The sequence below is a fragment of the Lampetra planeri genome, chromosome 14 (genome assembly GCF_965212315.1).
Source record: "Lampetra planeri chromosome 14, kcLamPlan1.2.h2, whole genome shotgun sequence".
NCBI classification, from domain to species: domain Eukaryota; kingdom Metazoa; phylum Chordata; class Hyperoartia; order Petromyzontiformes; family Petromyzontidae; genus Lampetra; species Lampetra planeri.
Window position 1 is genome coordinate 2,281,826 of NC_136120.1, and position 20,565 is coordinate 2,302,390.

The 20,565-nt window shown below is 44.3% G+C and overlaps 2 protein-coding genes across 4 annotated transcripts in view; both read right to left on the reverse strand.

The window, feature by feature from the left end:
- Positions 1 to 9,499, reverse strand: part of LOC144722289 (myomesin-1-like) — a 65,517-nt gene extending 56,018 nt beyond the window's left edge. Inside the window, exons 1-3 of the mRNA XM_078600403.1 lie at positions 9,347 to 9,499; positions 2,156 to 2,324; positions 676 to 1,360 (exon numbers count right to left, since the gene is read on the reverse strand). Of these exons, the coding sequence (XP_078456529.1) occupies positions 676 to 1,360; positions 2,156 to 2,274 (804 nt within the window). The 5' untranslated portion in view covers positions 2,275 to 2,324; positions 9,347 to 9,499. The remainder of the gene's footprint in view (positions 1 to 675; positions 1,361 to 2,155; positions 2,325 to 9,346) is intronic.
- Positions 9,500 to 11,422: 1,923 nt separating this feature from the next.
- LOC144722293 (stathmin-2-like) lies at positions 11,423 to 20,353 on the reverse strand. Of its 3 annotated transcripts, XM_078600409.1 has the most exons (6): positions 20,253 to 20,353; positions 16,584 to 16,707; positions 15,275 to 15,370; positions 14,117 to 14,286; positions 13,112 to 13,303; positions 11,423 to 12,493 (listed from the first exon to the last, which is right to left on the reverse strand). In XM_078600409.1, the coding sequence occupies exons 2-6, from the start codon at positions 16,606 to 16,608 to the stop codon at positions 12,434 to 12,436; spliced, it is 543 nt and encodes a 180-aa protein (XP_078456535.1). In that variant the 5' UTR covers positions 16,609 to 16,707; positions 20,253 to 20,353; the 3' UTR covers positions 11,423 to 12,433. The 3 variants fall into 3 exon arrangements, with proteins under 3 accessions (XP_078456535.1, XP_078456536.1, XP_078456537.1); XM_078600410.1 differs by lacking the exon at positions 15,275 to 15,370; XM_078600411.1 differs by lacking the exons at positions 15,275 to 15,370; positions 20,253 to 20,353 and adding an exon at positions 18,567 to 18,701.
- Positions 20,354 to 20,565: the final 212 nt, after the last annotated feature.

Consider the following 20,565-nt stretch of genomic DNA (forward strand, 5'->3'; position numbering starts at 1 on the left):
AAAAGCGCATGACATCACGTCTTATCTCAACCATCCCAATTCCCTGCTCACAGTCTAGCCAAGGGGACACCAGTGGCAGCTGTCCCTGTGTGGCGCAGGATGACTGTAGCACCGGCCAGCACATGGATATCAGTCCTCCCGGCAGGGACGATGTTCCTATGCACGAGTAATTTAAGTTAAACAAAAATATATTATGGACCCAAGCTGGTGACACACGTGGCCTTCCTCTTTTTTACTGAGTAACTATTCACGGGATTTGTTTGTTTTTGTACAACATCCACCGTGAAGCTGATGGCGGTCATTTATGTTGAATACACGTGCAGCATTAACCGGGGCGGCCACTGGCCTCGAACTGGAAATCCTCCGTAGCGAGCGGCAAATGTACGCCACCGCAGACCCACGTCACCACCCCAGGTGTCATTGCTCCTATGACACCTGAAGAGCAGATACTATGTTCCTTCCCCTACTCGCTCTCTCTCTCTCTTGGTTGCACCGCTTGACTTGCGGGTGCTTGGGTTGGCGACGATTGCAAGCTGTGTGCACTTACTACAACAATGATAAAACAGAGTATTGTAGTATGACGATGCGGTTAACTCACAGCAGTAGTATACAGTGGTTGCAGTTAGGCAAAGGCACGCTCCAGTCTCAAAGTGTCATCAATTTGCCCTGACGCACCTTCCTGCGCAGAGCGAGCTGGGCGGCTTTCTTGCGGATCTCCTTGCGGGACGATCTGACGGTGCGGGCGATCTCCTCCAGCTCCTCGTCCTCCTCGGCGTCATCCACGGACCACGCGTGGACGCCCTGCTGCTGCTTCGCGTACCCCTGCGCGTCCCCCAGCCTGTACCCCTGCGCGACCCCCAGCCCGTTCCCGATCACCTCTTGCTGCTGCTGCTCACGCAGCTTCTTCTCGTGGCAATCGAGACACACCTCCACCACATGGTGCTGATGCTGATGATGATACTGCTGCTGATGATGATACTGCTGCTGCTGCTGCTGGTGATGATGATACTGCTGCTGATACTGCTGCTGCTGCTGCTGCTGAAGATGATGATGCTGATGGCTGCTATCATCATGGGCCAAGTGGCTCCCGCTGTCGAGCTGCCGATGCAGCCCTTTCACCTGTTGCTGCTGCTGGTGCTGCTGCAGGTGCATCCCCTCGGCTTCCCGGTGCTTCAAGCTGCTCTTGATGTGCAGCTGCTGCTGCTGCTGTTGGCGGCTGGAGACTTGCAGCTGCTGCTGCTGCTTGTGGCTGCTCGTCACGTGGAGGCTCTCCTGGTGCTTCTGGCTGACCTGCTCCTGGCGCTTCCGGACGCTTCTCCGCTGCACGAAGCCGCCTTCGGACTCGTCGTCGTCTTCAACGCTGCTCGCAAAGTTGAGAGAAGCGGACGCGGAACGTGGGCGCAAGTGGTGGTGAAGTCGTGTGTTGAGAACCGCAAGTGAAATGTGTTCGCAGTTGCAGGCACACTACGACGTCGCACATCTGGCCACATACATCCCGCCCAGATGAATTAACCCGCGTAGGTGTCCAGTTTCAAGTTTATTTTAATCAGATGAGAACGGAAGAGGCCAGGATAATTACGGATTAAGTTCACGTATCCGACCTTTTCACCCATTTGCCTATTCCTCAGCACCTAGGTTGTGTGGCCGATGGCTTGTGTAAAAAAACTTAAATTTTTGTATCTGGTGGCTACGCACGCCTGAAATCCAGCAATTTGAGGGTGAGGGTTGGTGAATCACGCGAATGTTGTGAAGCTCCCTTCCTGCTGGCATCGACGAGGTGCCATACCCTGGCTCCCCAGGAGATGGCAGTACAGCAAGCGGGCTAATCGCCATCTGTGTCCATCTGTATGTGTGAGTTTTCTCCGGGCACTCCGGTTTCCCTCCCACGTGCACAAGCACTCGCACATCGGCTTAGAACAACGCAAAATAAAAACCTGAAAAATGATTTTACGACTCAGTGTGGCTCTCATGGATAAATTAGTAAAAAACTATATTATATAAGTAAATGAGGACATATTATCTGCTTCTCTAGTCTTTCAACACAGCCTCACAAGAGACTCCAACCGGCTCCACGATACCGAAGCGCTCATGACACCACAGGGCCTGTGTGAATGCACACATGGCCCTGTGGGCCTCCCCTCGTCCACCCACTCACCGCTTCTTGTCCTTGCGCAGATACTTCTGCATGATGCTGCGTGTCTCCGCGTAGCGGTAGCTCTGGTCAAAGTGCTCATGCTGCTTCTGGTAGAAGGGAAGAGCGGCGGCGGTCTCCATCCTGAGCCCGGCGGTCGTTGTCGTCCCCTCAAATCACAAACTCCACGGCGCTGCAACCCACGTGTCACGCAACGGCCATGATTTTTGGGAACGCGATTTGACTCAGTAATCGTTCCCGTCACACGCCCGACCATCCCGCACGCACGTTCTTCTCGCATTCGTTCTGTCTCGTTTGTGTCGGCTTCTGTTTTCTCCCCTGGCCTAAACGTAACATGGGAGGTATCATTTCGTATGCGCTTTTCGTACATCGCTTCAAAAGGGTTCTCGCAAGCGTTATTTGTTGCGTTTATCTGGACTTTAACAATCAATTGCAGTTGAACTGCTGCACCGTTACACGCCGACTGTACACATCATCACAATTTATTGATAGGGGATATCAGTCAGCCCGTCAAACCCTTTATTTATACAGTCTGTTCTCCTATTAAGCGCGTTGTTTTCAAAACGCGAATTGGATATAACGCGATGAATGTATTAGAGAACATTTTTTGTTTATAACGCAGATGCGAATTGGATATAACGCGATTGAGCGAACGGAACTACGTCGCGCGAGGAGGAATAAGCGGCTGTGCGGCTGCCTCAGCGTAGCAGCGTCGCACAAGGCAGCGGGATGCTGCTGGATGCTTCTAGATGCTACCCACACACCTCGGTTTTTGTTCAGCCTGCGTACGCATCTCACGTGTCATCGCGGACTGCGATTTACCCCTGCATTATATATTATTTATTATCACGCATTTTCCTTGAGGCGGTGTTCTTCAGGCACGCGACTGCCGCCTTATAGGAGAACAGACTTTCTCGGTTTTGCTCGTTGTCAGGAGTGAGAATTGTACCCCGAGGTTTCAATGTTGGCACAATGTCAACGAGCAGGTGGTGGCCCCCTTCTGAGAGAACGCACTCGGACGTTCTGCGGCTCGCAGGTCCGTGGCTCAAATCAACTGGCGAAGGACGCCAACACATCCAAGTGGGTCTTGTGCTGGCCTCGCCGGCGCAACGCCTGTGGCCGGGGACTTCGCCGGGAAGCAGCAATTCAACTGAGACGAGGGGCGATGCCGGATTAAGCTAGTGCGGGGCCTGTAGCACGTGTTCTAAAGGGGCCCTAAATAAAAAAAAAACGTAAATATTAAAACACGTAAACTTTTTTACCAGCATAGTCACATAATTGTATGTTTTCATTTGCTATACAGCCAGATAATATGAAAAATCGCTAACCTTAAACACCCAGTCGTTCATAAAAGTTGAAGGCTTTTACTATAGCAATAGAGCAAGTGCAGAATCACTGAACCGGAATTGATAGCTTGAAAGCATTTAGCGCGGGCCCCTTGAAAGTGCGGGGCCCGTAGCTGCTACATATGTAGCTACTTTTGCTACGAGGATAATCCAGCATTGACGAGGGATGAGCACGCTCCGGTACCCCCTAAGCCACACCCGAGGCTGGGCACGGTCTATATATGGAGGCCGTTAGAGCGGCCACGTTTCTGAACGCCCTTCGTTCACCAGGCGTCCGGAGACAGCTCCTAAAGCGATACCGTCCCAGCCCAGCAAACACCCCGCGGGGAGTGACGACTGCGCGCCGACTTTAGGTCGCATCACAGCTGCCGAGTGCGAATTGATGGTGGTGGATGGTGGTGGATGGTGGTGGAGGAGGGCGGGGGTGGCGGGGGGGGGGGTCCTATCCGAATCGCTCGTGCGAATGGGGCACAGATGAAATGTTAATTTATTAAGTAAGTAAAAAAATACCCCCCACTGCATTTAATAATAATACTTTTATTTTACACAGCGTCATTCATGCTACCGGCATCCCATAACGAAGTACATGAATGAAACATATATTTATATTTCCCGCACCTCCAATTAGCACGGTTAGCTTAAGAAGTGCAACATACATAGAAATGGACCAAATCCCATATTTTGCCACTACCGAGCAAATGTAAACCCCTACTACTACCAAACAAATTAAGAAATTAATCTTCAAATAAAGAAACGGCACCAAAACACAAAAATTACAAACAACAACAACAAGAAGTTAGCACAACAAAGAGGTCTAACTACTACACAAGGCCAGGCCACAGTCCCAACTTCCCAACCAAGCCTGGAGACCTTCAAGGGCGGGCCGGTGGCGGAGTGCCAAAAAGCCACCACTCATGTCAATCGCTCCATGGCAATTGCAGCACCTGTCATAAGCACCACCCTTCTGGTGAGCTCTCCCCCCCCCCTCCTCCCTCAAGCCCACGCCGTGCAGATCGTGAAGGTTGACTGACGAGACTGCGCCACGCCTGGTGAGTGTGGCTCGGTAAAGGCGGGGAGGAGCATTAGACCTGGGAGCGTACAGGTACAGTACAACAATAGATGATGCTGGCCTGCCCTCTGCTGCATGTCGCCCAGTACAGCAACCCTATGGGACCTACACGTGCGTGGTGATCACCTCTCGGAACACTTTCCAGACTCTAACCCGGCTTCGCTTCCCAGATGAGACGAGATGGGGTGGATTCTGGACGATTTGATCAAAGGCATTAATATTTGCATGCTGCGAGCACCGACTGAAAACTCCACATGGTCTTTGATATATAATTTTTTTTTTAAAGTTATTGCATAAGCTAATAGGCCTCTTCTGCATGCCTGCAAAGTCGTTTTAATGTTTCAAGGTTACTTTCTCAAGCATACACTCTAACAGCTGTTCAACTGCGTTACAGATTGCCTCCGTTGAAATATGCACAGAAAAAAATGAAATATGATCATCCATAGGCCAGGCACTGCAACTAAATAACATTGCAATTTATAGATCATTGCCATTTGTTGTGGGTAATCTAATTGTCGTTCATAGTGTGTATAATATTACAAATTGAAATGAATAGATTTCAAGAATACACCTGCAGTCATTTAAGTGGATGGGACGCCTTCTTTGAAGAAAGGGGTGTTCTTGAGATCGATCACGTCCACAATGTATGATAGATGTGACTCTTAAGCATGATTATTAATGTTTTAAAACATAAGTTGAAGCTGTTTAGCTAAGGACCACTGAAGAAGAGAACAAAGTGGATCCAGATTGCTATTTCTCAGGTTCCAAAGTGCTCTACTGAGAAAACATGTGTTTTGGAAAGACAATATCCAATGGTGCTAACGTAAGCCATCAACATTTACCGTAATGCGGAATATTTCGGGAAGCCAAACCGTGAGTAAAAATCGATAGAAATCTGCAAACGCACTCAACTTTCCTTGAGAATGTGTTGTGGCATCTTGAGTTAATTACAGACAATACAATAATTAGTAAGTGCAACATTTCAACTGCAATAAATTAGCGAATTAAAATAAATCCTCGTATTTTCCCAAGTATTATTCTAAATGTTCTGCCAGTGTCGTATCATGAGGCGAAGCATTCATTCGAAAAACTATCGTAGGCGTGCGCATCACCACATGTATTCTTAGAAAACATCCCACGGTCATTTATGTCCGTGAAATATTGTTGCGCGTTTTAAATAGCACTATCGCTAAATAACTACTTCTGAGATTCCTTCATTTAACCTCTATAGGGGGTGCACTTTCCCACGCACCCTTCTACAGAAATGTTTAATGTCATATAACATTAAAACCCGTATTTGTTATTCCCGTAGCTGAAATTTGGTCAAGTTCAGTGATTATCCAAATGTGCGATGTCACTTGTGCCCAGACTTACATCATTGACTCACGGTGTGTTGACAACTTGGTTTATCGAGTGACTGCCTGAATTCAAACGCAGGATGTCAGTGGTGCCTGGTCACCGGCCCAGTGCTCTGACCTCTGAGCCAAAAGGCCACCGCATATACATTTGTATCATAAAGGAGCACCTAACATAACACTCAAACCACCGTGGTCTCTGGAACCACCAATACAACACGACAGACTCCACTCTCTGTATCCTGTCCTCCCCATGCACATGTAAATCAGGTGGTATGTTTTCACAAGTCAGAAAAAAAACGTGCACTACACGCATTTATCGATTTACGGACATTAAATCGGTCCCGAGAGGCTGGGGATGGAGGAAGCATGTTGAAGGTTGTTTTGAAAGCCCATTATCCGCACTGTGCATCCTTGATAGAATTACTGCCGTGTCAACAAATGGACCAACAACTATTGTAGAGTTCCAACATAACCCAACTTGACTTTGGTTGCGCTCTCTTTTTGCTTTCCCATAAATGTGCGGGATTTGTGACAGCTACTGCAGACCGTCGGTAGTATAATCATCCGACCACTACTCCTCACTGGTGTTTCACGTAACCATTAGTTCATGCGGTATAACGATCATTGAAAGCCCGAGGTAATCCACTGCTCGAGGAAGGCTACCCCATGCCGTGTTGTATATGAGGGTTGTTTGACCATACTTCACCACGCTGGTTCAGTCGAGGTTGGTAAAGGCAAGGGGGGCGGGGGGCGGGGGAGAGCTTGGTGGACCAGTTGCGATATCACTCGCCACTCATAAAGACTCAAACAAAAGGTTCATCGCGCAGTGTGCTAACCACTGCGCCACCACTCCACCCCAACCATTGCATGTTGCTACGTCATTTGGAATGTATCTAAAAATAAGACTCGGGGCCATCAGGGGAATTGCATTTGAGCCACAGTAAATATGTATTCAGCAAAATGCATGCGGGATGTATTTCATTAGGGGGCATCGTCACATTTTTATTTTTAAATAGGGACCGCTGACAACTCTGCCCAGGTGAGTTGGCAGCTACGAGGCCCGATCCCTGTGCTGACGTGGCCAATCGCCTATTCACACCGCCTCCTAGTCAAGCTAATCCCATTCACGTCATCACCTAATGAATCCTGCGAGAGATGAACACTCACTCAGGCGGCCCCATCAATGCGTCACTTAACACCAGGGGTCGGGTATCCCTCGCCCTTCTCACGATTAATCCCATTAATTAGTGCGCTCCTCGGGTCAATTGTCTCAACATGCATTACTAATTACGTAACCACCTGACGCACCCTAATGACAACCACAGGTCTTTGTTTTATGAACAAAGACATCTAATTAAATAAATAAAGTGCCATATTACAGGTTAATTATGCTCGGATAACTTTGACGCACTATTGATTAAGCCTGCCGATTGCATTCCATGTAGGGCTGAATTTCAATTTCCACCCCCGCCGCACAAAAAAAAACTCATCACATACAATTAATATCGGACAATTACTCTCTTGCACGCGAAGATGCGCGATTGGTGGGAGCATTTGCGATGTGACAATTTAACTGATTCGTCACGAGTTGCGGCCAAGGTTCAATTCAAGGGTAGATGATTTCGCCGCGTTTGTGTCCGTCTCGTTTGTTACGGTTATGTGCGCCATCCCGCCTCAATGTAAATAATCGGCTTACCATTAACAACGTTATCGATTCTTACGCAGCTGAATTGATGCATTGTACCGCGAGCATTTAGAATCTCGATCAATTAATGACTCGATGCGCGGTTCGTTTACGCCGTCATCCGCATACCCGCGAATGGATAAGGTTAAAAAAAATGGCAAAGTGTAATGACCGTTTTAAAGTTCTCAAATGTAACAATTATTCAAAGAAATATAATACTATCCTATTGTAGTTTGTCAATCCAACACAGTGCCACATATAGAATCGTCCATAGGGATAGTTGGAAGACAACATAACTCTAATTAAGCATTGAGCAACGATTCTATTTTGATACTTCTGGCAAAAGACTTGGACTGCTGCTGTATTGTAGACAATTCCAATACGCTGACGAATACTACTTAAGCTATTTTCAGATATCTTAAAATACCCAAATACCTATGTATACAAACTAACACTTAACTTTCATACAAACGAATACTGTATCCGATACGACTCGATGCACACAACAACAGTGTGCTGTATTTAAATCTGAAATCCTAAGTCTTGGAGGTAAACATCGGCACGACAGGTAACATCACCGTCGACAGGATATACGAAGATTTCATGCCGATGCAAACTCGTTAAAGGTTTGGAAACAGACTCTGAACAGCCCCCAGACTCATTATTAATATGAAATCCCTTTTATCACCCTGCAATGACGCATTCGCGTTTTACATCAATGCACTTTTTTAAGTCTGTTGTTACATAGGATGTCAAATACACACACAACAGACTGATTAGCAAGTCTCTCATTTTATAGGTGCTAATACTAACATGATCATTGTTAACACGAATGTTATTGAATCGTCCACATGCGTTTGCTATTATGTAACGTCTATGTACGCTACATGAATTATATGAGCAATTGGACAAAAACAGTCATGCTACCAATACACATGTAGTAAATGTGTGCCGTCTACAATTTGCAGTTTTATAATATTCCTAATTTGCTGCTTGAGTTACCTTTTACATCACGGATTGATTAGAAGTAAAAATAGATGGGGTTTTTTATAGTCACATGAAATGACTAGGTCGTCGTTTCGGCCGACTAGCCTTCTTCAGGAAATATTGACACTGAAATTTCCCGCTGATGAACCAATCAATGTATGAAAAACAGTTTCAAGACGTATTATTGTAATTACCCGCTTAGCTTTATAAGGCAACGTTATCGTTGACAGTGACAACTATCACGTTTTGCGAAGCGTACAGCTTTGTCTGTGTTGATGTGCAACAGGTCCACGACTCACACCTTGACCCCAGCCATCAGCAACCACTCCGAACGTGCCGAGAGCGGCCGAGTGGCTCAGCGTGAGAGCGAGCAGCTCGCAATCGGAAAGGTTGCGAGTTCAAGACCTGGTCGAGGGGGTGGATTGACAACCCATCATCTCTCTGTGATAGATAAAATTATTCCCCACTTTGTGGGGAAGTCAACTGCGGTTATCCTATGGATAGACTCGCCCCTGGCACAGGAACGGGGCATTTCCACCACCGACTCAGGGCTGTTAACGTGCGACGAGCAGCGCCCCAATGCTCAGTTGTGTTTAAATCGTTGTCCTCTCCCCTCCGATTTAGGCCGGTCGGTTACGTGCCGTGCGATCGAACTTCAACACGCGTGCGCTTGGGCCGGAGGTCGCTTTGCCTTGCCCGACCAAACTTCGCCTTGTTGGGTGCACGCGAATGCTCGAGCGTGAAACTCACCGGACGCGAAGAGCAGCCCGCGGTCCAGGACTCTGCGATGGTGGTTGTGGCACCCGAGCAGACGCGCGTTAGGTCTCAGCAGTTGAAGGGCAAGGGCGATGGTGCTGCGATGGGATGGAGTGGTCGTGGTGCTGCTGATTGTGCTAGTGGTGACAGGTGGGTGGGGTGTGCCTACGAACGGTTGGTTGGCCGGTAGACATGCACTCCAAGCTGGCACAGGCAAAGAGGGCTGTAGAGGCAGCAGTGATAGTAGTAGTAGTAATAATAAACACTGTAATACCTCTGGGTCGCATCTCGGGCATGCGAATACTTTCACGGCCTTGTATGGTGGCGCGCGGCTGAGGAGGTTAAAATATAGCCCGCAGAGCTCCCTGGATAATATCGAAGAAACTCTGCGTCTGCGCACGGCTGGTTTGGAATGGGCGAGCGAAAAGGTTTCCCAGAGCCATGTGTGGTCTCCGTTTCGTCCGAGCTCAGCTCTTTGTGCATAACTTAAAACTGCGTTTTCGCACCGGCCCATCTTGAGCTAGAAGCTTACAATTTAGGAACTTTGCCGGCAAGCATTAAAGGGCACCAGCACAATTTATATTAATTTGCTATCAACATTACCATAAACCGCGTCTTAATCGCTAGCCGTCAATCATGTCCCGGCAAATTTAGGGATGACCTCCCAGACGAATTCCCAATTGCCAGCTCGGATTATCTTCCCATAGGCGCAGTGGTAAATCAGGCGGCTCCATTAGTGGCCATCATATGAGCCCTTTTAAGAGGCTGCAGCAGTATTTTAGGTCCAGGCATGTCAAAACGACGAGACTTTCGTGAAAAGTAAAACCCATATAGCATTTTAGCATAAAGGTTATAAAGCCCCATCTTTATGTATACAAAAAAAATGCTTTATATTTTTTAAATAAAAACGTATGTATGCAATTCTGCAAGTGGATCAGAATCTGCATGTTTATTTAGATCGGAGTAATCCGATTAGCAAAACATCTCTTTTTACAGATGGCCCAGTAGGAGCAGGTCAGCAGCAAGTGACAGTATTGAAAATGTCTGAACACAGGTTGCAAGGTCCCAAGACCTATCTGTTGACAGACCCTGAAAAATACACACTGACAAAATAATTACATCAGAATTGAATACCAGTGTACACAGGGCGCTGCCCTGCAAATTAATGTAATATTTGAATGAGTATTTTTATGTAATTAAGAAACGTGATCACCCCCCCCCCCCCCCCACCTAACGTTATGCCGCAGGCCTTTGTTCTTGTGTGCAGCAAAAGTCTAATAAAATATTTTTGTTAAAAATAACAAACTTTTTTTTTATGCTTAATAGCATTTTCCAGGCCTTCAATAAATCATCCTACAAACAGCTACGAGGTGAGACAAATACAATGTGCAGGTGACATTTTTGCTTTAGCGTATGTGGCATATGGTGACCTCCATTGCAACAGATGGATACATCCTTGATCGCGAGCTTTGCACAATCACTGCTGTCGAAAAAAAAAGGTCAGTCGAGGCAAAAACAGCAAGCACTGCAGTGCAGCACAGAGCTGACAGCTAACGAACAGCAATGTTCTCAATTCATAACGCGGGTGGGGGGGAATGCCATTACGTGATCACCACTTTATTGCCACGCATTGCCTTCGGGAGAGTCAAACCTGACAGAAATTTGCGGCAGTGTTGAACCGCTCTCGCAACGGAAGTGCTTTATTGCACCTCTGTTGTTCATTAAAATGTTTGCAATACACGTTGGTCACCAGTGGGAGCAATGAGCAATGCAATCTATGCCAATATTCTCCCCAGCTCAACGCAGAGCGACATTTTGCGAATTAGTGCTCACGCCTTCTGTCTGATAACAAGAATGTAATGCTATTATTACATCTAGGAAATAATTACTGAAAAACCATTATCACAGTGCATGGTGTATATACAAATATAACATAACCTGTTAGATTGCCAATAATTTGCAAACACTTGACTATTACATTGAGCGGTAGGTGCAGTTTAGGTCATAAAATCTTACAACGAAAAAAACAAATCAATTGTACAAGTGAAAAGAAAACTCAGACAAGAGAAATCAAGTTCAAAACTTTATTTAAACAAATGAATGATGGCGAATGTGGCCTTTATGGCAACAACTAGTACTTAAATGTACTGCATAGAAGGCAACATACAAGGACATTTACATATGCCATTCTAACATTCAGAAAGCCACAACTGTGCACTTCTAGGTTAAGCTATTATTACTTGTAGCAAAACATATTTTATACTGCACAACCAGTTAAATTACATGTAAGTGCCTTAACAATTAAGCCAATATAGTAACAATTGGAACCTGTACACAAATTTGTGTACAATGCTCGATTTCACATTTAGTTTCACATAGCTTTGGAACCAACTGTGCAGCGCAAAAAATACTGCTCTCAAAAGTATGTATCCTTTCTGCAACATGCAAGTAACTTCAGGTGACACCAGTTAAGGTTACCTACAGCTCAAAACAATATTACTTGGTTCACCAAAAAAGTGTTGTTTTGTAGTTAATTCTCCGTTAACCTTACGGCGCTTAGAACATTACAAGTGTTGTAATGTGCATTACCCATTCAATGCTAATTGTGGCCTTGCCAACCAGCTACACTACCACCAAATTATTACAATGTAAGCTATAGAACTATTTTGAGCTGTATTGCACCACCCTGTTATTTTGGCAGACAGGTAAGCTTCTGATCAGGAATGTGGTTATTATCTGGAGATTGTAGCAAAATAAACAACTACATAAAACCAAACAAAATAGTACAAATAACAAATACCAACACAAGTGAGGAAATACATAACTTTTACTTGTACATTAACAACAGGCTCAAATAGCAGGCAATAACATTACTATTTTTTTCAAGTTTATTGTCAAACCCTATTCAGTGAGGCAACAATATATGCAGATGTTTGGCAATTTTAACATGTAACTCAAAATTCACAAACCTTTCATGGAAACCACCCAAAAGCCCAATGATAAAATGCTGTTCACATTAAAGAAGCGTGTATGTCACTGTATCCAGATCCATTCAGCACAGAATACAGATGGACTTGCTCTTTATCCCTCCAGCTCATCCTTCAGCTCCTTGTTTTTGCGAACCTCCGCAGCATGCTTCTCCTGCACATCACACAACCAGAAACACATTTTCAGGCAAAGATGTGTCATTTCAGTTGGCTACATTGAAAAAGTGATGGTTAAAACACTGCACTATGAACCGGGCTAGCTTGGGTTTGTTTCCACTCCACAGCGACCATCAGTGGTGAGTGATATCCAAACTGGTACTGAGTGCACCCCCCCCCTTCACTAACCTGCATTGACCAGGGTGGTGAAGTATGGTCGAACAACCTCAATGTCTAACACAGCAAGGATAGGCCTTTACACAGCAGTGGACTGACGAAGGAATGTATATCATTCTATTATTAATAAAAACTGCACCCCACCTGAGTCTTGTTGCCTGGACAGTCCCAGCTCTGTGACGGGTGCGATTTTAACAAATCTCTGCTCTGAATCTATCATTCCAAGCTTGCACCAACCAACATAAATAAGTCAAAGCCCATTTTTGCAAATAAAAATTACCCCAAAGCCAGCTGACATTTTTGGCAAATGCTATCAACGACATTGAGGGGCTACCGGTCACAGCAACTGGAAGAACAGAGATCTATATTGGGTTGCAATGGAGCACTGCGATGGTGATGGACGTGGCCGGGCTGCCCAGGGCTGTGGTGGTGCATTCACCTTCTCCTTCAGCCGCTGCATGAGTGCGGCTATTTGGGCTTCCCGTTTCTCCTTGGTCACCTCCATCTTCTGGGACAGCTTCTCCTCGGCCATCTTGCTGAAGTTGTTGTTCTCCTCCATCACCTTCTGCTGCACCTCCCGCTCGTGCTCGCGCTTCTCGGCCAGCTGCTTCAGCACCTGGGCCTCCTGCGACTGCGCACACAAATTGTTTGTGCCCATTGATCGATCTCCGGTGTCGTCGGCATTCCGAGCGTGCCCAGTGCTTTAATGGGTCTAGAGTTCTGTGACGGGGGGTTATATTGTTGCTGTACTACTAGTCAAATGCATTTTAAGATATTGCTCGGATCCACGGCCATTGTAGCATAGATTTTTTGTTCATATCAAGACTGCCCTGTCAATATATACCATTACTGCATATCAACCAAGTATTAATCCTTCTATGATCATATTTTTTCTTGAACGTCAAAAAATCTTACAAAAACAAAGCTCAGCGAGAGCTTGGACAACCAAAACTCAAAATATCTGATGGATGTGAGATGAATCAAATTAAGAGATCAAAAAACAAATCTGAGCTGTCATGGGTTTACAAAATTATAGTTCACTTCCATATCGGGTATTTACTGTAACATCCAACGGTCTTGTAATCATGATATTCCACCACAAAGTATGCATCGTCTACGGTTCGGTTGAAACCCTAGGAACCACACTGCATTCACTGTTTATTTTTGGATGTAAAGCTTTCGTGACTGCAGGGATTCATATTCTTGGTTCTTTCGGTAACGTCACGTAGAAACGTCGTGAGAATTTTATGGTTTTATTTTTATTATTTCCCTTCTACGTGACGTTACCGAAAGAACCAAGAATATTTACTGTTTATGTGAATGTTCTCTGCTAGTCTCATGTGCCACCGGGTTAAAGGGCAACTTGGGAATGTTTCCAACCCCTCCAAAGGTTAAAAACATGTCCTTCGTTCCCGTCATATCTAATTTGTTCGTGAGGCCTTACCTTCCTTCTCTCTTCAGCAGCCTCCAACTTCTTGAGGATCTCCTCCAGAGAAAGATCCTTCTTTCTTGGCGGAGACAGTGGGATTTCCGCATTGCTAGCGGACGGAGGTTTCAGGATGACTTCAAAAGCATGGCCCGAAGCTCTCTTGCTCAGCTCCTTCACCTCCATGTCTGCAGGCAGTTGAAGTTAAATGTTAGCATGAATACGCACATCCAATTTGCTGGAATATAGTGAATGTACATGTAAAAATGATGATTTTCTTTTATACAGCCACGAAAATAAGCATATTCAACATTCAGAAACGGAACAGAAACACGATTTCAAAATCAAAAAGGACTCACAGTCGATTGTCAAATGAACAATAAGTTAATCCATGCATTACAATACGAAGAGTATGCATGAAACTTACATTAGCTGCACTTGTAATTCAATCCATGACTGCAATTCGACTAAATATGTTTTGGGGTGGTTATGGCAATAATTACATCTGCTCATATTTATCCTATGTTTGTAGATCTAGCATTGATGTTGTGATATGCAGCATATCCATGTCAGCAATAAACAGCCTCAGCTGAATGTTAAGCAGCTTTATCGCTGTACGCATTTAAAACCAATCTCTGCTGTTGGTATTTGGGAGTAAATGCAATCGTGCACATTTCAATTACAGTACGTGCAGACTCATGCAGGCTCATGTTGACTGTACAGGTCTCGTGTAAATCGCCAGAAAACAAAAATGTCTCCGGTCCTATAGATTTCGTGGAAATAATTTTGGTTCACAGAAGCAGATAGGGGTCAGTTATGGCATTACAGGGACCTCACCAATAAAACATGTCAAGCAGCATCCTTCCAAATCAATTTACCCTTCAATGGGACTAATGTATTTCATCTAGGGTGGTGCAGTACTGTATTATGAAATACCAAATCTTCAGCCAAAAAATGATTACAGCTGTTTAACATATTAAGCCATTTTTAGAACAGCAAATCAACTAAAACTCGCTGTATGCGCCAAAGGCCACATGCAATGATATCTCCAAACATATACTCAGAGCAATCTCTTGGAGATGTGTTTATAAAATATGAAAAGGACAACACATTACTCGCAGAAACATGCAAACAGCATGCACACAAGAATGTATGAAGTTTGGAATTGTTACTGACCACCATATTTATATACAGACCCCGGGCGAGGTTCAGAGTAAAAACAAGAACACAGAACCGAAAGCATGGAAAGTTCCTTCATTTTGTCCTTGTAAGCTAGACGAAGAGGAAGCAAGAGACGGAGGTGTTAAGGATATCACAAGCAAGTACACAATATACACTATCGACTCTGTAGATGTGCAGTAGGAATAGATAAGGGAAGGTTGTAGGGGGGGGGCCCAGATTTGTAAGAGACCTGCAATGGGAGACCACGCCCAGCATGTGACAATGAAATCACGACAGCTTTTACGAATTCAATCATGACAATCGTTACCATGAACTGCATTTTAACACCTTAGAAATGATACTGCACACACTATCGAGGCTAATAATACCACAGCCTCGCGAAATCGGTCATTTTTTTAAATCTATTACATTCAAAGTCAATTATATATTTCCTCAGAAAAATAATATTCTATAAATCTCTTTGGATATTTTAGACACATTTGGTAAACAATCACTACAAATATACATCGACTGTATCTATACACATAAAAAAGCATTGCGTAGGTAAAATTGTCGATCAGTTACCATTTAAGGCAGCAGCATGGAAGAGTATTAACCATTAATCTATACAGTATATATGGGAAATGTCGCGTGTGTAACGCATGTGGCCGCTCTCGTGCCATTGCGGTGGCAATTAAACAGCATAATCAGACAATGCGTTGTTTATACCCCCGATTCACCCGAGCAAATACATTTTAATCGCGAAACATTTTCAATAAGGTACCAAAACCGTTTTACGAAGCCGAGCTCCTGCACCATTAAAAGAACCGATACATAGCAATTACACCGTACCGACGATTACATCTCTTGCAACGTAGTTTAACACTCACAATTATACAATTTATGCATCTAAAAGCATAACGGGGGGTTTTCTAGTTTCAAGGGTTACACAATTCGGTATGAATTGCAATCGCTTTCACACATGCGACTGCGCTTGGCATCGCTCTCTGCTCAGGGTGTGGCAGCAGCCCCAATGAGAGGAAGCTGCTGTCCATGGTGCTGACTGCAGCGCACGCATCAGGCATTTCATTCCGACAAAACACCCCATATCCCCGGTACGCTATTCGTTTTTTTTCCTCACGCGCTTAATATTATCCCGACTGTATTTTGTTAACAATTAAGGTACCATCATTTTTAAAACCATCTAAAAATGTAAAGGTTTTCAACAAAAGCCCGATGTAATCTCGTGATATGATGTAGAATAGCAGCTTGGTTGGAGACAACACAATGCTAAGGAGCCGCTCCTATCTCTGTTGAATCTTACCTGCGGTCTTGGAAATGGTAGCCATGGCGGATAACGGTGGGATGAAGGCTGAGAGTTCTCAACACTGCAGTAAGGAATGCCTGTCTTTATTCAGACACTGACTCAGCACCACTGGGCTGATACACTGCAGTGGGGGAGAAACCATCAGAAGCAAACCATCACAAGGTCATTACAAAAATACCAAATCAACATCTTCCACCACTATTCATTATAAGCTATTTAGCTTACAATTTGTATACACGTGTTACAATTTGTGCCGGCTTTCATTTATAAAATAAGTGTATTGTATTGATGTTGTGCGACTCCCCCTGAATATAATGGTATGGTCCTACACGTAGCATTTGCTGTCTTGAGCTTTTTTTCCTTTTTTCTGCAGAGGCAGTTGATCAGATATTGCCCTTTGTGTATTCGTAAAACTGATTCGATTTCGTGCCACCTTATTCTATACTTTTAAGAGTTTGTTTCACCCCATGTTCGGGAAAACAACTGTGCAGATACTATTACGAATGCAAATGTTAATGCCACACCCATGCATCTTGCAGATGTATTAATGCAAGTGTGAGTACACCAAAATCTGCATTGTAATGCAACACCTTGAACAATAATACATATTATTCTGCAAACTATCGAAGTTGCAATAAAATATTCTTATATATAAACAGATTAGGTATTTGTGCTTTAGAATCTCAATAAACAATTAATCTGGCAAATACTGCTGCTTTTAACACCGATTTAAAATATGCAATATTCTTAGTCTAAAAATAGCTGGGGGGAAATACATATTAATGTATTAGATATCATTACAGTATATGTCTGTTAGTAAGGATGTACATACAGGTGCAACGATAACATTAAAAGAGATGTACACAATGAATACGTGAATATAATCCCCTAAAAAACTGCAGTATGGAGAACACTAAGAAGGTGGACATGGCGTGCAACACGTGAAATTCAACTGCAGTACTAATAATACAATAACCTTCAAACACCACAGGCGTTTTAAAGTACAAACATGAATGGATCACAGTAGACCTGCGTACACAACCATAAGTATTGGGTGGACATCCGAATATTTCATACTGGAGGAATCGGATGAGCTATAAAGCTATTTTTCACATATTGTCCAGATGAACATCTGTGGACATCATATCACCAAAATGCACAGGTGGTATTTTTATGTAGTCTGCAGTTTACATAAATGCCAGAAATTTTGAATGCCACAACAAGCACTCCGCTCCTAAAATGCAAACTAAAATATTGGTTAGGGGACATTTTCTCGAATTGTAAATGTTGTGGATTTACTCTCCAACACACCGGTGGGCTTAAGTAGTAACTATTTGACGTTTTGTTTACATGACAAATCCCTTACTAATTGGCTGTGTCGGGTGGTGGAGGGTTTCGACGCATTTATACTTACGCGATCAAACCCAATGACCTTTATATTGGTCGCCACAGCCGACGTGTTAAACTGAATCTTATTTATCCAAGCATAATAAGCCAAGTGTAATCTATTGTTGCGAGGCTTGAATCACTTTTCACATTGGCAGAATGGCCAGCAAGCGTCGCCTGATAAACACGAATTACGAATAGTCTTTTATTTAAAAACACACCGCTGTAGACTGATACATTATAATTAGTAATGTAATATACGCGAAGCCCTTTTGTGGATTCACTGCTGCGGCATGAGGGCCTACCCACGCCGCATGGGTTTATGTGACCATATTCTGGATTTGAAGCTTTCGTGACTGCAAGGATTCATACTCTTTGGTTCTTTCGGTAAAGTCACGTAGGTGAAACAATAAAATAAATGAAAACAACTAAATTAAATCACAATTTAAAGCTTTCGTGACTGCAGGGATTCATCTTCTTGGTTCTTTCGGTAAAGTCACGTAGAAGGGAAATAATAAAATAAGAACCAAGAAGATAAATCACGACGTTTCGGAGGCAACACAAGCCCCCCTCATCAGGTGTAAAACGGCATACTTCACCACGCCGGTCAGTGTGGGTAGAAGTTCAGCACAGCATAACACAGTAACAAGATTGTTCATCAATGTCCTCTGGGGCTTCCCACAACGCAGCCTCGCAGCAGCCTGTAGCTCCTGTTTTTCAACAAATCACGATCCACGTTCAACCTGCGTGGCTTCTACGAGCTGGGTAATTCCGGGCGATGTAGTCACAGGGACAGTACTGTACAGTATATGAAACCAAACATATGTATTGTTTAAAATGTACTTAATTTTGTATAATTTTAAAAACCAGCATGTAAAGTGTTTATTCAATAACAAATCATCATCGATAACCCTGGCCGATTGTGATTACACGCTTTTATTATTTAACTCACTCCGTCTGTTGTCGTATCCTTAAAAAAATATTCAGACGCTGTCGCCTCGACAGACCTGGTTTTGACCTGAGGATGGCTGCTTGCGTTGTGGCCGAAACGTCGTGAGAATTATTTTATTATGTTTTATTTTTATTATTTTATTACTTCCCTTCTATGTGACTTTACCGAAAAAAACAAGAAGATGAAAAAGAGAAAAATATTGTAACTCAATTTTTACACACTTCCCAATGTGATATCGACTGCAAACTTGGTATACGTATGTCATACTGATGACAAGACTATATTTTATCATTAAAAATTAAAATATATATTTTTTACATTTTACACGCTTTTATTTGTCGTCGTATCCTCAAATCTTGTAACTCAATTTCAACCGTCTTCCCAATGTCGTATCGACTGCAAACTTGGTATAGGTATGCTATGCTGATGACAATACTATATTCTATCATTAAAAACAAATATATTTTAAAACAATCTATTAAACGGCTCTAATTGTCCACGCTCAACTCAACATTGCCTGTAAATCACCACGTGGCCCCTGACGTCACGGCAAGCCTCGGGGAGCCACGCCCAGGGGCGATGGGGGCAGGGGAGGGGCAGCTCGGACAGTACATTTCATTAAAGCGTTTTTTTTTAGTATTTTTAAAAAAAATTTTTCTAAACGTTTAGAATATTTGGTAAGATGACATTTTATTTCACTAAAAAGGACGTCTTCATTGTATTCTATGGCCACGTTAATGAACCTCTTGTACAGCGAACCATTTGTCATCGACCACGGCGATTCCACTGCTGGATGGAGCACTGGATTTGTTCGCCGAGCACACGATGGGATTTGTTCGCTTCACGGTGGGAAAAGCCTTGTATAGTTGCGGTAAAAAAACTGGAGTAGACGTGTAATTCAAAATTGTAGATTAACAAAAATGGCTCAAAAACCCATGAAGCCTAGAAAATGGGGGCCTTCTCAAACGCCAACCTCGAAAAGTTGATTTTTTTACCAACAAATATTAATTTTGTAGTATATTTAAACGTTCTTACACCGGGCTCATTCCGCTTACGGAGCGCGTTAGCAACGCTATAGTGCTTGGCGACAGCGATAACGAGGGATAGATAATAAGGGTGGCTGGATCATTTAAAATTCCGAGGCCGTGGCCTGAAAGCCCTCTCTGGTCCAGACCGCACGACGACTCAACACCCCCCCACCCCTCTCCCAACACAGTGTGCGGCCGCGAAGATTTAAAATAAAACACCTGAAAAACGCGGGTGATTTCATAATTGCGACGATTCTGGTAAGGGTGTGTATGTATATACTTTACAAGCAAAATATTTACCAATTTCGCAACGCGGGAGTTTATAGCAACGACGCCACAGCAAATGTCCTTTTTGGTCACGCGACGTCCAACGCGCCTTCTCATTGGTTGGGTGTTCAGGGGGCAGGAGGGGAGGGGTTAACGTGGGGGGGGGGGGGTGAGGGGAGGGGGGAGGTGGGGGTGTAGGGAGTGATGGTGGGGGTGGAGGGGGTGGAGGTGGGGGGGAAGGCCGGGGTGGAGGGGGGGATGGTGGGGGTGGAGGGGGTGGAGGTGGAAGGGGTGAAGGTGGAGGGGGGGATGGTGGGGGTGGAGGGGGGGATGGTGGGGGTGGAGG